Source organism: Marmota monax, unplaced genomic scaffold (genome assembly GCF_021218885.2).
Source record: "Marmota monax isolate L192 unplaced genomic scaffold, Marmota_monax_Labrador192_F-V1.1 WCK01_AAM20220418_F8-fsc00062, whole genome shotgun sequence".
Classification (NCBI taxonomy): Eukaryota; Metazoa; Chordata; class Mammalia; order Rodentia; family Sciuridae; genus Marmota; species Marmota monax.
Window position 1 is genome coordinate 6,236,525 of NW_026695221.1, and position 15,528 is coordinate 6,252,052.

General features: G+C 41.7%; 1 protein-coding gene across 2 annotated transcripts in view; it reads right to left on the minus strand.

Annotated features, from left to right (window-relative positions):
• Positions 1-15,528, minus strand: part of Barx2 (BARX homeobox 2) — a 70,932-nt gene that overhangs the window by 3,640 nt on the left and 51,764 nt on the right. For both annotated transcript variants that reach the window (XM_046432787.2, XM_046432786.2), the window contains exons 2-3: positions 10,256-10,556; positions 7,338-7,422 (exon numbers count right to left, since the gene is read on the minus strand). In XM_046432787.2, coding sequence (XP_046288743.1) covers positions 7,338-7,422; positions 10,256-10,556 — 386 coding nt within the window. The remainder of the gene's footprint in view (positions 1-7,337; positions 7,423-10,255; positions 10,557-15,528) is intronic.

Here is a 15,528-nt window from a genome sequence, read left to right on the forward strand (position 1 = left end):
GCATCATGTTCTCAAGGTTGATCCATGTTGCAGCAAATACAGGAAAATAATACCTCATTTTATGTATATACCACATTTTGTTTATTCACTCACCAGTTGATGGACATTTGGGTTACTTCTACCTTTTGGCTAGTGTAAACAAAGCTGCTATAAACGTGGGTGTGCAAGTATCTGTTTAAGTCCATGCTTTCACTTTTTAATTATTATTATTATTTTATTTATTTTTTATTCTGATTTGTTATATATGACAGCAGAATGCATTACAATTCATGTTACACATATAGAGCACAATTTTTCATATCTCTGGTTGTATACAAAATATATTCACACCATTCGTGTCTTCATACATATACTTAGGGTAATGATGTCCATCTCATTCCATCATCTTTCCTCCCCCCATACCCGCTTCCCTTCCCACCCCTCTGCCCTATCTAGAGTTCGTCTATTCCTCTCACGCTTCCCCTTCCAACCCCATTATGAGTCAGTTACCTTATATCAGAGAAAACATTCAGCATTTGTTTTGGGGGGATTGGCTAACGTCACTTAGCATTATATTCTCCAACTCCGTCCATTTACCTGCAAATGCCATGATTTTATTCTCTTTTATTGCTAAATAATATTCCATTGTGTATATATACCACATTTTCTTTATCCATTCATCTATTGAAGGGCATCTAGGTTGGTTCCACAATTTAGCTATTATGAATTGTGCTGTTACAAACATTGATGTGGCTGTGTCCCTATAGTATGCTGTTTTTGATTCCTTTGGGTATAGACCAAAGAGTGGGACAGCTGGGTCAAATGGTGATTCCATTCCCAGTTTTCCAAGAATTCTCCATACTGCTTTCCATATTGGCTGCACCAATTTGCAGTCTCACCAGCAGTATATGAGTGTACCTTTTCCCTCACATCCTCACCAACACTTATTGTTGTGTGTATTCTTAATAGCTGTCATTCTGACTGGAGTGAGATGAAATCTTAAGAGTAGTTTTGATTTGCAGTTTTCTAATTGCTAGAGATGTTGAACATTTTTTCATATATTTGTTGATTGATTGTATATCTTCTTCTGAGAAGCATCAGTTCAGTTCCTTGGCCCATTTGTTGAATGGGTTAGTCATTTTTTTTTTTTTTTTTGGTGTTTAGCTTTTTGAGCTCTTTGTATACCCTAGAGATTAGTGCTCTATCTGATGTTCGAGTGGCAAAAATTTGCTCCCAAGATGTAGGCTCTCTATTCACCTCACTGATTGTTTCTTTTGCTGAGAAGAAGGTTTTTAGTTTGAATCCATCCCATTTATTGATTCTTGATTTTAATTCTTGTGCTATAGGAGTCTTTCACACCCAGTGGAGCTGCTTTCAACATATAAATTCTACCTTGGCACATTTAGGTGCTTTCAAAAGCCTGGGCTTATGCTGAAATCAAAATCAGATACTGACTTACTTGAAAAGGAATACAGGGACCTCTTCTCCCCAGAGGTGGTTTCTGTCACCATCTATGCCTAGTGTAAACAATGCTGCTATAAAACATGGGTGTGCAAATATCTGTTTAAGTCCACACATTCACTTCTTTGGGGTATATTTCCAGAAATGGAATTGTTGAATCACATGGCAAATCTATGATTAACATTTTTAGGACTATTTTTCCAAAGCAGCTGCACCATTTTACATTCCAACTAAAAACATGTGAGGATTCCAATTCTCTACATCCTCACCAACACTTGCTATTATGCCTTCTTGATTACAGCCATCCCAGTGGGTACAAAGTGGCATCTCATTGTGGTTTTGATCTGCACTTTATTCCCTGATTACTAATGAAGTACAGCATCTTTTCATGCACTTACTGGTAGGTTGTATATCTTCTTTGAAGAAAGGTCTATTCAAATCCTTTACTATTCCTTCTAAATTTGGATGTCATTTTATTATTGGGTTGTAAGTGTTCTTCAAATATTCTGGACACATGTCCTTTATCAGATATAAGATGTGCAAATATTTGCTCCCACTTGGTGGGTCCTCTTTTCACTTTTTTGATAATACCCCTCACATCGATAAGGTTTTTAATCTTGGTGAAAGCCAATTTAATATTTCTTTTGTTACTTGTGCTTTTGGTGTCATATCTAGGAAGGTTTTGTCTAATGCCAGTTCACAAATATTTACTCTTATGTTTTCTTCTAGTATTTGTATAGTTTCAGCTCTTACAATAGATCTCTGACTCACTTTGAGTTAATTTGTGTGTGTGGCTGTGAGGACAGCCAAAGGTTCTCAATAAACATCTCCTATTAGCTGTGAATCTTTTCCATCTATTTGAATCCACCCAAAAAGCTAACACAGAGTTGTGAAGGGAACTTTAACAAGGCATAGATGCTGACAGAAACCACCTCTGGGGAGAAGAGGTCCCCCTTTTCCTTTTCAGGTAAGTCAGTATCTGATTTTGATTTCAGCATGAGCCCAGGCTTTTGAAAGCACCTAAATGCGCCAAGGTGGAATTTACATGTTGAAAGCAGCTCCACTGGGTATGAAAGAGGTTATACAAAAGTAAGTTGCCCCATGGAGTAATCAAGTTAGAGAAGGGCAGGTCTAAGGAAGCCACTTAATTGGCAAAAGAAAGTCCAGCCCAGCAAGTAGAGAACACCACCCACACAGCTTGGATCGACCCCACCTGGCTATTTTCCTACAGCACGGGAAAAAAAAAATCAAAACAATCAGACCATTTTCTAAATGGAATAAAATATTCCAGTGCAAGCAATAATTAGGAGATAACTACCCTCCTGGCTGCTTTCCGCATCGACCTCTGGCCCCCTGCCTTCCAGCACACCTGAGACATGCAATTATCTCACAACCGCCCTGCACCAGGAGCTGCACACATGTATGCACCCTGTGGCCCTCCTCTCAAGAGCCCTCCTCCCCAGTTATTCCTCTAGGCAATTTGTCCCCTTAGTTCAGAGAGGCTAGACAACTTATAACTCATAAGTTATAACTTATAACTCATAACACAAGAGGCCACACGCTTCCCTCTGCCCCTGGGAGCAACACCTAACATACCACCTACTTTTATTAACGATGCCTGCTGACAGCCCTCCTTCGAACTCTAAAACTAGGCATTCAAATGTTCTGTTGCTGAGGATGTCAAGATGGGACCTCCTGCCTCCTTCTGGAGGTGTTTAGGTCTGGGACAGGCAGTTTGACTAGACAGCACAGAATGTCAGTGCTGGGAGGAAACTTTTTCCTCTTTCCCTTTTCAGACAGGAAACATCTGACAGAAAGGGGTTGTCAAGGTCAAAGAGTGAGCCCAGGGAAGAGCTGGGATTTGAACACAAAAACTCTGACCATTTGAATCCAATACCCTTATCAGTACTTCATGCGCAAAAGACCCGTAGAAGGTTCACTGTTTAGTCTGTGTCTAATGTTTATCTACAATTACCCAATCTCCCCTCAGACTCCAGGCAGCAGTAGGCTGCTGAACTGAGCCACTTTTTGCTTCTTTTTCTCCCTCCCTTTCTGTAGCTTTATAGAAAAGTGACAGCCATATAACTGATAACAATTTCCATAAAGCTGAGAAACAAGTTTAGATTCTCCAGCATGAACCTCCTCCCATACCATTACTGCTCACATTAGCTGACTGTCCCAGCCTGAAGATGGCATGTTCCATTACACCCCAAACGGGGCCCAAATACCAAGGCTCTGACAGACAAAAATCCAGGACGACTCTAAACCAAAAGAAAAAGCACAAGGTCTCAGAAACCTGTAAGATCTACTTTCAATTTATCTATCTTGGCCTTCAAAAATCTGGATTCTCAGCTGGGTGCAGTGGTGCATACCTATATCCCCAGCAGCTTGGGCCGTTGAGGAAGGAGGATCATGAGTTCAAAGCCAGCCTCAACAAAACTGAGGTGCTAAGCAACTCGGTGAGACCCTGTCTTTAAGTAAAATATAAAATAGGGCTGGGGATGTGGCTTAGTGATCAAATGCCCCTGAGTTCAATCCCCAGTACCGCCCCTCCCCCAGGAAAAAATATTAAAAATCTGGATTCTGTAGAGATATGCAATTTGTAGACAGATAAATAACAACAATAATGACAATAATAGCTGCATCCTGTGTTGCAAGCATCTAAATGTTTTAAAGAAATTAGCTCAGTTACTACTACAGCTCTGTGAGGTGTATGTGAGGGGATTTTACTGATGAGGCGCACTGAGGTTAAGTAACCTATCCAAGATATATAGATAGCAACCAGTAACAATGTCATGGAATTATTTGCTATCTGAAGACTTTCAATGCAAAAGATAATGATGGTGCTTAGTGTGTGGCCTACCCAAATTCTGTGAGTGGGATAGGAAGACCTATCCATTTGGATCCTCTTGAAGAAGAGAATTGTATTTTAAAGCTGAAAAAAAGACCACTAAATAATGAGACATTTTCAGCCTATTTCGAAACACTGTGGATCCTAATGGAACTAATGCCAACAGAAATGGAATAAAGGGTGAGTGTCCCATCTAATGTGCAAGATTAAATTTACTCAACCCGCTATAGGTTACAAACGCTGACCAGTCAAAACTAGTCCAAGATGCTATCTTGGTTTTGGCAGCATTGTCCTTGGCAACTGTGTGAATAAGTCTGAGAATCAAGTGTTAATCTTTTTTCCAGTTCCAATTAGGTTACTAGCCTTGAGACATCTTTATTACCCAATTATCTTTCCTTTTCCTCTCAGTACCTGAAGAGATAGCCTTGAAAGAGGTTTACCAGCAAAATATATGAAGCAACTGGATCTCAACAATGCCGTGCTGTTCTGAGGGAGGCAGAATTTAGACTTCCAACTGAACACAGTCCTTCACATCCGGCCCACATTTTGAAGTTCTTAAGCGTCCCCAAGAACTTCTGCCCCTTTTTTTCTGCCTGTGATTCCCTTTTCCACCTTCACTGAGTCTCAGTTTGGATGCTGCCTCTTGTGTGAAACACTTATTTCTCTGTTCTGACTCTGAACCCTCTGTTAGGTGTTTTTGCTGTTGCCCTGATGTGTCTGGATAATTTAAATTTCAGGTCTGTTTCCCCCACCTGACTGAGTTCCTTTTTAATTCTATTTTTTAATTGGACAGATTCATAGCTTGTCTTTGCATTTCCACTGCCGGATGCAATGAAGTGCTCAATAAATTATCCCCAATGTGAACTGAAAGCTCTTGTTTCCTAAAGGAACCTGAATTTGGTGAGTCCTGATTTTAACCCTCTCTGAGGTTAAATCTGCTGAGGTCCTTCCATCTTGACCTGGACGGCAAAGATAACCATCAACCACCAGCCCACAACTGTGCCCCAGCAGAGTGGCTGGGGAAAAACAAGTGACATCAGTGGCTCAGGCGCACGCGCCATCCTGCGCGTACTGGGCGGTACTGGCAGAGCGGGCTGGCTGTCAATTTGTTAAGCATCTGACTCATGAGAAGATTGCTGATAACCAATTTGAACAATGCCTCTGCTACTCAGGAGACATTGATTTCGATGACGATGATGATGATTGACGAGGAAGGAGGTGGGTGGTGGAACTCGCAGGGAAAACACTGAAAGGACTTGCCCGAAATCGGTCAGGGAGGGGCAAGCATGGGAACACGGTTGGCCTTTCTCACTCCCAAATCTGGTTCTTCCAGAGAATAATCCCCCAAAAGGTTTCCACCATAAGTTATATGTGGGTAGCCTTGTACAGTTTTTGGAATGGCTATCTAACTGAATCTCACTTGTCCTTCAATTTCAGCTTCTCTGAAATTCACTACCTCTCCTCTGAACTCATGAGCTTATTAATCTATAACAACCAGCACTTACTCAAAACGTACAACCTTACTGCTTCCCAGACCTTCTTTCTCCAACTAGATCATAAATTCCAAGACAGCTGGGGTTATATTTTATTTCATTACCTCCTATAGTGCTCAGGACAAAACTTGGTTCATAAGAGACATCAAATATATACTTATTTCATAAGATATATTATAGTTTATACATACAACTGGCTTCTGCCTTACTTCCTGTGTAATTCATGAGCCAAGTCACCTCTATTGAAAAACCCTTGCAAAAAAAATCTCAAGATCAGGTTCTCCCAGAAGGAATTATGTGACCCGCTCACAGATTCCTTTCTAGGAATATAATAGTTGCTGCTTGTTGGCTTTTCCCCTGATTTTCCCCATTCATGTTTATTTGCATTTTATTTACTTCGGGTATTTTCCCCTTCATTGCTAACAGACAAAAGCAAGAAATAGCAGAACTAAAGGTTTAAGAAAAATATTAATAGACAAAACCATGAATTTGAGAAAAATACCTTCCACTGATTTTTTTTTAAACTGAAGAGAGATACATCTCAGTTATTTGATTATTGTGAAAAACATCATGTCCCAGCCCTTGAAACACCAGGAAATGTGGCTTCTGACCAGAGAGATTAGCAAATTAGAATTTCATAAGGAAGGCATAGTTATGCCTGGTCCATCCAGGAAGAAAAAGAGCCATTAAAATTCAGTGAGACTGTGAGTGAGGCCCTTGTCAGATTACATGGGTACCCAGTATCAAAGGATAGAACAGGGCTTCTTCCTTCATCCCACTCCTCCTTTCTTCTCTGGGCCTTGTTACTTGTGATTTATAGAACTGGGAAAGGTAACATTCAACTACTTTTAATATTTTGGATTTAACATGGCTTTTCAAAAAAAGACAGGAGAGGGGGATGGGAGGATAAATAATAATGAAATAAAGTTCCTCAAAATGTAGAGTCATTAGTCATTTAGTCTCGTGTAAAAATCAAAGATGAAAATGCTTATTTGCAAGACACTACAGCCATATTATGTAAGCTGTGATCATTAGACCATATGTTTCCTAATAACCTGGGTGCCTGTTAACATGCCCATTCCCAGCCTTGTCACAGGCCTCTGGAATCAGAATCCTGGGAGAGGGCTTGAGCCCTGCATTTTCGCCTGTTACTCAATTGACTCTGACACCCACCAAGTTTGAGGATCCCTGCTTTAGAAGACAACAGTAGCAGAACAGATGTGCTTTCTCTGTCACTATAACCAGAGGGTACTGATTTCTATTCTTAGCTCTTGGTGGGGGAGGAAGGAAGTTATTTGAAGAGGCTAGCAGGTGGGGTTCAAACTAGCAGCTGAGAAGCTTGTGGCCTTCTTTGATTTCTAAGGAAACTGTGAAAAAGAATATCCCCCTCGTTAAGAAATCCAAGTCAAGTTCAAGCAGCCTTCCTCCTAGCCAGCATCTTAGAAACCCTTCCCATCTCACAGCCCAAACCTTCCTGCCTCCCAACAGCCCCATGTTAAGAATTCTTCCCACCAAGATGAGCACATGGTTAGAACCACTCTCTCCTCTCTTACCATTTTCTTCCATTTCATCCTGCGGTTCTGATACCAAGTCTTCACCTGCAGCTGAGTGAGTCCCAGAGACTGGGCTAAGTCCAACCTAGAAGGCACAAGATACAAAGGAAGGATGAGGAAAATGGGAGAGGGCAAGACAGACAGACAGGGATCCTGCTAGCTCCAGGAATGTGCTACCAAAACTCAAACCTGCCCCATTAAACCAATTCTTCCTTAAAGGGTTTTCCTTTCCTTCCAAGAATCCTATGGAGGAAACTTTGGGAAACAGAGAAACAGGTGTCCACACCTAAGGACACCTGGGGCAGGACCCATGTCAGAAACATTCTCTGTTTTCCATGGACTTGAAAACATTGTCTTATTCTTTGTTTACAAGGTCCTTTTCCTAATCCAATGGTCTTTACTCTGATCCTCTACAAAATGTGAACTCTTACCCAAAATCCAAACCTGAAATGAAAGGTAAAGCATAGGTCAATGGCAATGCCATTCCTGATCCAGTTCAAGTTATAGCTCCCCTGACCTGTGTCCTCTGCCCCCTCCCACAGACCAACAATCACCACAGTGGCCCCGAGTTCTCGACTGTCCTCTAGTCACTTCACAGGTTATTTCTCTCTCTAACTCAACAGCAACTCCTCCACTTTGTTTTTATCCACAAAAGTACATCTCACATTGCTAAATCTAGAACAAGTGCTCAAAAATACAGTGGCAGCCCTAAGCTGTTATAATGATTACATTGTTAAAAAAAATTAAACATTATGAAATTCCAAATGAAATGTTAATTCCTTAGCCCCTTCTGTTTTCCATGCTACTGCTCATCATGATCCTGCATTTCTCTGTGCCCTTCTGAAAAGCCCTAAAAGTCAAATCTGTTCCCAGAGAGTGTGCAGTTAGGGCAATTTGCAATAACACAGTGACCTGAGCACACACCAAGCCCCTGCTGTGTGCTATCATATATTTTTCTTTCACCACACTGTGCTGTTGGTATAATTATTCCCATTTTATAGATGACAGATTCAAGGCCTGAAGAGATATTAAAATCTCTTACAACTGTGACCAAAAGCTGCATGCAACCTGAGTTTTACAAAGGCTTAATTGAACAGTCATGTTCATTTGTGTCTGTACTGTCCGTGCCTACCTCTGTGCCACAACATCAGAGTTGAGTAGTACTGACAGACCTTATGACCCATAAAGCCTGAATATTTACTACCTTGTCCTGTTCAGAAAAACTTTTCTGACCCCTGGTAGATGATCCTGGGGTAAAAGGTAGAGACAGGATTCAAATCCACTTATGTCTGACTTATGCTACCTCTTGGACAAGAGCTTGTTCCCACTCATAATAATTTTGTACAAGTTGGATCTGTCAAAGGGAAGTGCAGGGACTATACCTTAGGGAAGAATAAACAACCCAAGTGGAGAAAATGGAATGAGAAGGGAAAGTTTGTAGCTAAGCTCCCAGTCTCAGTCTTGCTCAATATGTGGATAAGAGTGGAGGTCTACTGAGCACCAACAGGAAGGACCACGTCCTGAGTCAACATCAGCCACCTTCCTGCAGCTCCAAGCCTGCTCTGTGTAAAGCAGCTCAGGAAGTGACCACTATTTTTTTTTTAACCACTACTTTTTGAAGGTCCCCAGGTTCCTAAAAATCCACTTGTGGATTTAAGGCCCACTGTTTCCCACAAGCCTGAGCCATGGGGAGCCTCAGATGCAAGTTCTCAGTTGCAACCTTCTCTACCTGATCGGATCTAACCATCTGCAGCACCCATGGGTACTGGCCATGAAGGTTCAGGATGGTAACTCAGGTGCTAGCTACCTAGCCCCCCTTGTTCTGCCCAGAGTGCACAAATTAAGTCTCTTATAATAAAAATGGAGCCTGCCTTCAAGGGACTTCAGAGCTTGTCTTAAATCTTTATTCACATGTAGCCAGTCATTCCTGTAGAGGGACTACCAGCAGCCAATAGTTTTATTGGAAGTAATTAACAGACTGAAGCCAATAAATTCCCAGCACCAACAAAACTTAGCTCTTCCAGTTAAGAAGCACTGCATCCCAATCAGTCATTCATTAAGAACCAAGAATCCAGGAGGGCCATCCCACAGACTTCAGGTCTCCAGGGCCTTTCAGGGTTCTGTGGTGCCTTCCCCAGTGTGGGTCACCTGAGGCCATCAGGTGCATTAGTCAATGGAAGATTCACAGTACTGCCACTGCATTAGCAAATGGTGTTAGCTCACTTGGGAAAAATGCATCCTTGACTCACTCCTGGCTACAGAAACACACTTCACTGTCATCAGCTTTCTCTCATTACCTGCCACCGTTACAAATTCTCACTTCCCTGCATATTGGCTTAAATGAAGTCACCTAGGAAACTAGAGAAACAAACACAGAGGAGGAGGGCAGGAGCTGTGGGAGGAGGGAGCGCTCATGGCCCCGGTCACGTAGGGAGGTAAGGAACATCAGAGAGGGCGGGTTCAGGCCAGTCAGATGGTGTCCTCCTCCCCAGGCAAGTGAATCAATCTTGTGTAGGTCACCTAAGAGATGCCTGGGCAGGTATCAGGAAGTCCCAAGAGGTTTATTAAAACTAACATTTCTGTAAAAACATTCTCTGGCTTCTGAAACATAAGCCTAAAATTTTACACATGTATGCTGAATCTCCTAACTAATGATGCCCACGTATTCTGGTTGCACAAGTCCATGAGGCTCCCTGTTACCTGCTGAGGGGATCAAAACAGTCACTAATATTGGGGAACTCCAGTTAGTAATCACCAATTCACAGTCCTGTCTCCACTGTCCACCCAAAATGTGCACATCCCAAACAGAGCTCCATTTTTTCCATCAAACCCAACCTGTCCACAGCCTTCCCACTTCAGTGAACAACATCCCTATTTACTGATAATACTTGCAGAGAGTCCCCTCCTTGCATCCTCACCTGTCTGGGGTGGACAAGTACTTCTGTTTCTGGAATTTCTTTTCCAGGCCCATGAGCTGCAGCTCAGTGAAGATGGTTCGACTGCGTCGGGGCTTCTTCTGCCGGGGCGTGGGCTGCTCTGTCTCCGACTCACTGCTGGCTAGAGCCTCACCACCAGGGCCCTCAGCAGAGGCAACCTTTGTGGCTGGGTGGTGGGATAACACAGGGGTGATTCCCGCGGTGGTGGGGACCAGGTGTGAGATGACTGTGGGCTGTCTGGTGATCACCGAGAGGAGAGGATATGCCCGAAGGGAAGGGGAGCCTGCAAGACAAACAGGGAGGAAGGTCACTGCCAGGAACAGGAAGCAGAAAGACGCTGGGAACCCAAAAAGGACCACTTGCTGAGACCTGTCTGATGGTAAGGTCTCCTGCCCATGTGTAGATGTAATGAGGAAGGGGTGCAGAGAAAGTAACTCCAGACCTACAGCTGCAGGGTGGGCAGGCATCAGGGAGATGTGCTCAGCTTGATGTATGAAAACATCCATTTCCCTCTCAGCCAAGAAGAGGTTCCTGCAAGTGCTCTGGTTTAAAGTAAACCCATTCCCGACCTCTTAAATTCTGGTTTCATGGATACAGGTCAATAGCAACAGCAGATGAAAAGAAGTAGTCAGAAAAAGCTAGAAATGCACACTTCTGAATTCCAAAGTAGATGTAGTCCTAGAAAGGTTAAGTGACTTGCTAAAGATAAACAACTAGGAAAAATCAGATTGAAGGAGACAGACTAAGTTCTGGTTTTTTGATCCTGTCCTGCTAGCACTGCATCATGAATCACTTGGATAAAACCTTTAAAGGAAGGGGACAAAGAGATTTTAATTCATATAAAAAACTCAGCTTAACTATGACTAGCTGCCTACAGCACTGTGTTTAAGAGGGTCCTCAGGCAGGGTCAGAGCTTAGCTGAGGGAAGAATGGTGAGGCTGATTAACAAGGTCTGCCATAAACATGCAGGGGGACAGTGGTATGGTGCCACTCCTGCTTAAGGAATTTCAAAGCAAGAGTATTTTTCCTTCCAACAACAAATCTTTAAAGTTCACAGAAGACCTCTTTCTTTTCATTATTTAACAGCATCAAGTTTTAAATGTCTTGGTCATGATTTATGTACCATTTTGTCCCTTTGGTACTCAGTTTTGTCATATGAATAGTGAATAAGAAAAGCTACTTCCAAGGAAGACTTCAAACACTAATACACTCATGCCAAAAAAGTACCCATCTTCCCATTGTTTGAGAGTTGATTAAAATTAAAAGACACAGGGCTGCCCTGGCAATGGACTTCAAGGACAAGATCACAAGAGCCAACCAACATCCATATTGGTTTGGACTGAAATTGACTAACATCATAGAAGCCTCCGGGAGCTACTTGTGAACCAGAGGTTCTTTCTGGCTTGGCATTGCTCTTCTAATTCATTCCCATATCTCTGTTCTGGATGCCAGTCTTACTTATTAAAACAGATAAAACTTTTTCTTGTTCTTTGAGTATCCTTCTAGCAAGCCCAGAAGAAACCACAAAGTTGTTAAATAACGATAAATCACCAAATGCTACAACTTCCATTAACTCTCCAGCCAACTCTGAAACTTGAGGTTTTGTGTTATGGATTCTTTTGTTAAAAAATCATCTGGGGAATACTACTTTATAGCAAGAAAACTAGGATATGGGGCTTGTGGTTTTATATCTCTCAGCATACAACGTGAGTTGACATCAAGTGAAAAAAAAAATCTCTGAAAGCTTCTTACACAGGCAGAGGGTATTTCTCATCTCAAATCTCGTTACTCCTTTAAGTTTGCCATTTCTTTCAGAATGGATTTTATCAGACCAGTTTATAATCTAGAAACTCAGGAGTTTACCAGGCTAGGAAATGGCTAACTGCTATAAGAAAGGCTTTTTATCACCTTTCTCTTTTGTAATCTTTTTTGGCTTAACATGGAATACTATTTTGAAAATGTGGTAATATCTAGTGTTAGCAAGGATGTAGGGAAATAGACACTCATATATTGTTGGTAAGGGTGTAAAATAGTGTAATCTTTTTTAAGAGGAGAAACTAAGCAGCATCCCATCTACACATCCATCTGCCCATCCATCCACCCATCCATTCATCTACCCATCCACCCATCCATCCACCCATGCATCTAGCTTGCCAGCCATCTACCTACCATCACCTATCCATCCATTTACCTGCTCATCCACCTATCTATCCATCCATCCATCTGCCCACCTATCCACTCACCTATCCACCACCCATCTGCCCAGCCAGCTAGCCAGCCTGGCAACCATCCATCTACCACCCACCCACCCATCCAGCCATCCACCCGGCCCACCAGCCATCCACTTACCATCCACCAGTCCATCCATCTACCCATTCATCCACCTATCTTTCCATCCATCTACCCATTCATCCACCTATCTTTCCATCCATACACCCAGCCAGACAGACAGACTGCCAGTCATCCACTAATCCAGCCAGATATTAACAGGCAATTCGATAGCTTGAGTTCTACTTGCCTATGTGTACAAAGACTTATAGACAAGCATATTCACTGCATCCTGGCTTATAATAGTGAAAAAGAGGACATGACTCACATATCTATTAACAGGAAAATGATGAAAAACAAGTGGTATATTTATGGAATGAACTAAAATGTAGCCATTAAAAAGAAATATCTATATAAAGTAATATAAGTAGATAAGTGCATATATAAACTAATATAAGAATCTATCTAAAATATATCACTAAGATAGAAAAAAGTATGATGTAAGTCAATTTTCATTATCATAAAAAGAACGTGTGTGTCTGCATTTATAAATGCATTTTTTAAAGCTCAGAAAACCAGCTACCAATCTATTAACAGTGATAACCTCTGAGAAAGTGGTGGAAGTAAAATAGATGAAAAGGAGTCTACATATAATGATCTCATCTTGTGTTCAATCCTGCCAGAAATATTTACTGAGCATCTTCTATGGGCTATACTCTGCTCTGGAAGCTGGGGATACAGCAATGAATAGGGTAAAGTTCCACCTATAGGGAGCTTACAGTTAAATAGAGATGTCAGACAACAAACAAATAAAAAATAATATAATGCCAGAGAGTGATAAATTCTATGAAGAAAAAGTGCAGTGAAATGTGAAGATGGGCAAGTAAGGGGGAAGGCAGTTACTTGAGAGAGAGGTGCCGGAAGACCTCTGTGAAAAGGTGGTCTTTCAGCAGGTCTGTGCCTCTCTGCACAATAGAGCCTTGAGAAGATACAGGGATGAGTTCCCCAGGAGAGGACCACCACATGCCAAGCCCTCCAGGGGGAACAAGCCTGGCTTCAAAAAATAGCCAAAAAGCAGAAATAAGAAAGGGCAGAAGTTTCAGGATAGAAATTCTGGAGCAATCTTCTAAAGTTAGCTCATGAGGGTCAGGGCAAACAACTGATTCGGAAAAAAAAAAAAAATCACTGGCGAGAGTTGAGCCAGGGAAGGACATGATCTGATTTATGTCTGTAACAAGCCTTGCTGCTACTGTGTGGCTGGGACTTTCAGGAAAAGAGTGAAGGGCAAGAAACCAGCAAGGAGGCCAGGCCATATTCCAGGCTAGAGAGGCAGCGACAGTGGCATGAGAGGCAGTCAGATTCAGGGTATATTTTACAGTTTGAGTGAGGAGAATTTGTAGAAGGACTGAATGTTGTTGGGGGCGGGGGATATTGGGCAATGGCTAGGATTTTGGCCTTATTGCTGGAGGAATGGAGATGTACCTCAGTAAGATAAGAAAGGTTGGACAAAGAGCAAGATTGAGTAGGAAAACCAAGATTTTTGTGTCAGACAACTTGTTATTATACATCCTGGATGTGTGGAGGAGGCAGCTGGATAAACCAGTCTGGAGTTTGGGGATAGAGAGGGGTTGGACACAGCTTTGACTCATGGAGTGTATGTGGCATTTTGAGCCATGGGATTGCGTGAGATCACCTAGGGAGTGAGTGGAAGAAAGAATAAGTGATCCAAGGATCGAGGCCTGGGGCACACCCACCTCTGAGGTCATAAGGAGGAAGAAGAGCCAGTCTTCCTGCCTGAGAAGGAGAGAACAGAGAAGCAGGAGTAAAGCCATCATACCCCCGTGCCCCAATACCCAATGATACTTGGGTATTATTTACATTTTGTAACATCTATGTTATTTTTTTAACTTGAAAAAAAGGAAAGGGGCTGGGGGTGCAGCTCAATGGCAGAGCACTTGCCTCACATGCACAAAGCCCTGGGTTCATCCCCAGCACCACACACACACACACACACACACACAAAAAGATTAAATGAGCTTTAAGGTTTTGAGTTTCATTTTCTTTCTAAAGCTCTAATAGAAGTTCAATTTGTCAAAAAAGAATTATCATTTACTAACCCTTGAACCTACACATAGTTAAAACTTCTAAAAAGCTGGGCAAAGAAAACTAATGTAAAAATCCTTGAAATGGAATATAAAATATGTTTAAATTTCTAACACCACTAGTAAAACATATACTGCATGTTCTCTTGGGTAAAAGGGACTCTTAGTCACTTCTAAATCAAAGAATCTAAAGCATTTATTTTTCTTCATGTTGGGAGACATTTGGGTTCTCATGCTACATAGAATCACACCCTTTTCTTTCACACCCTTTTCTTTCAAATAAACTTGGTTCAATGTGGAGAAATTATAGTCTTTTCTACAAATGGTGCTAGAAAAACTGTACATCCATACAGAAAAAAAAAGGCTTACACATCACAAATTATTATATTTTTTTAATCAAACAAAATGGGTCACAGAGCCCAATGTAAACTGAAACCTGTAAAACTTTCAGAAGGAAATCTTGTGACTTTGGGTCAGGCAAAGAATTTTAGCTATTATACCAAAAGCACATGCATAAAAGAAAAAAGGCAAACTGATCTTCACCAAAATTGACAACCTCAGTGGCTCGGGAGCCTGAGGCAGGAGGATCAAAAGTTCAAAGCCAGTCTCAGCAACTTAGTGAGACCCTATCTCTAAATAAAAAATAAAAAGGGCTGGGGATGTGGCCCAGCGATTAAGCACCTCTGGGTTCAATCCCTGGTACAACACAACAACAAAAATTAACATTCTTTTCCCTGAAAAAGATACAATTAAGAAAACGAAAAAATAAGCTATAGAGTAGCTATATTTTTGCAAATTTCACAACTGCCAAATGATTTCTATCCAGAATATAGATATTAAAAAAAACTCTCAACGCAGGACAATCAAAAATAACCCCATAAAAAT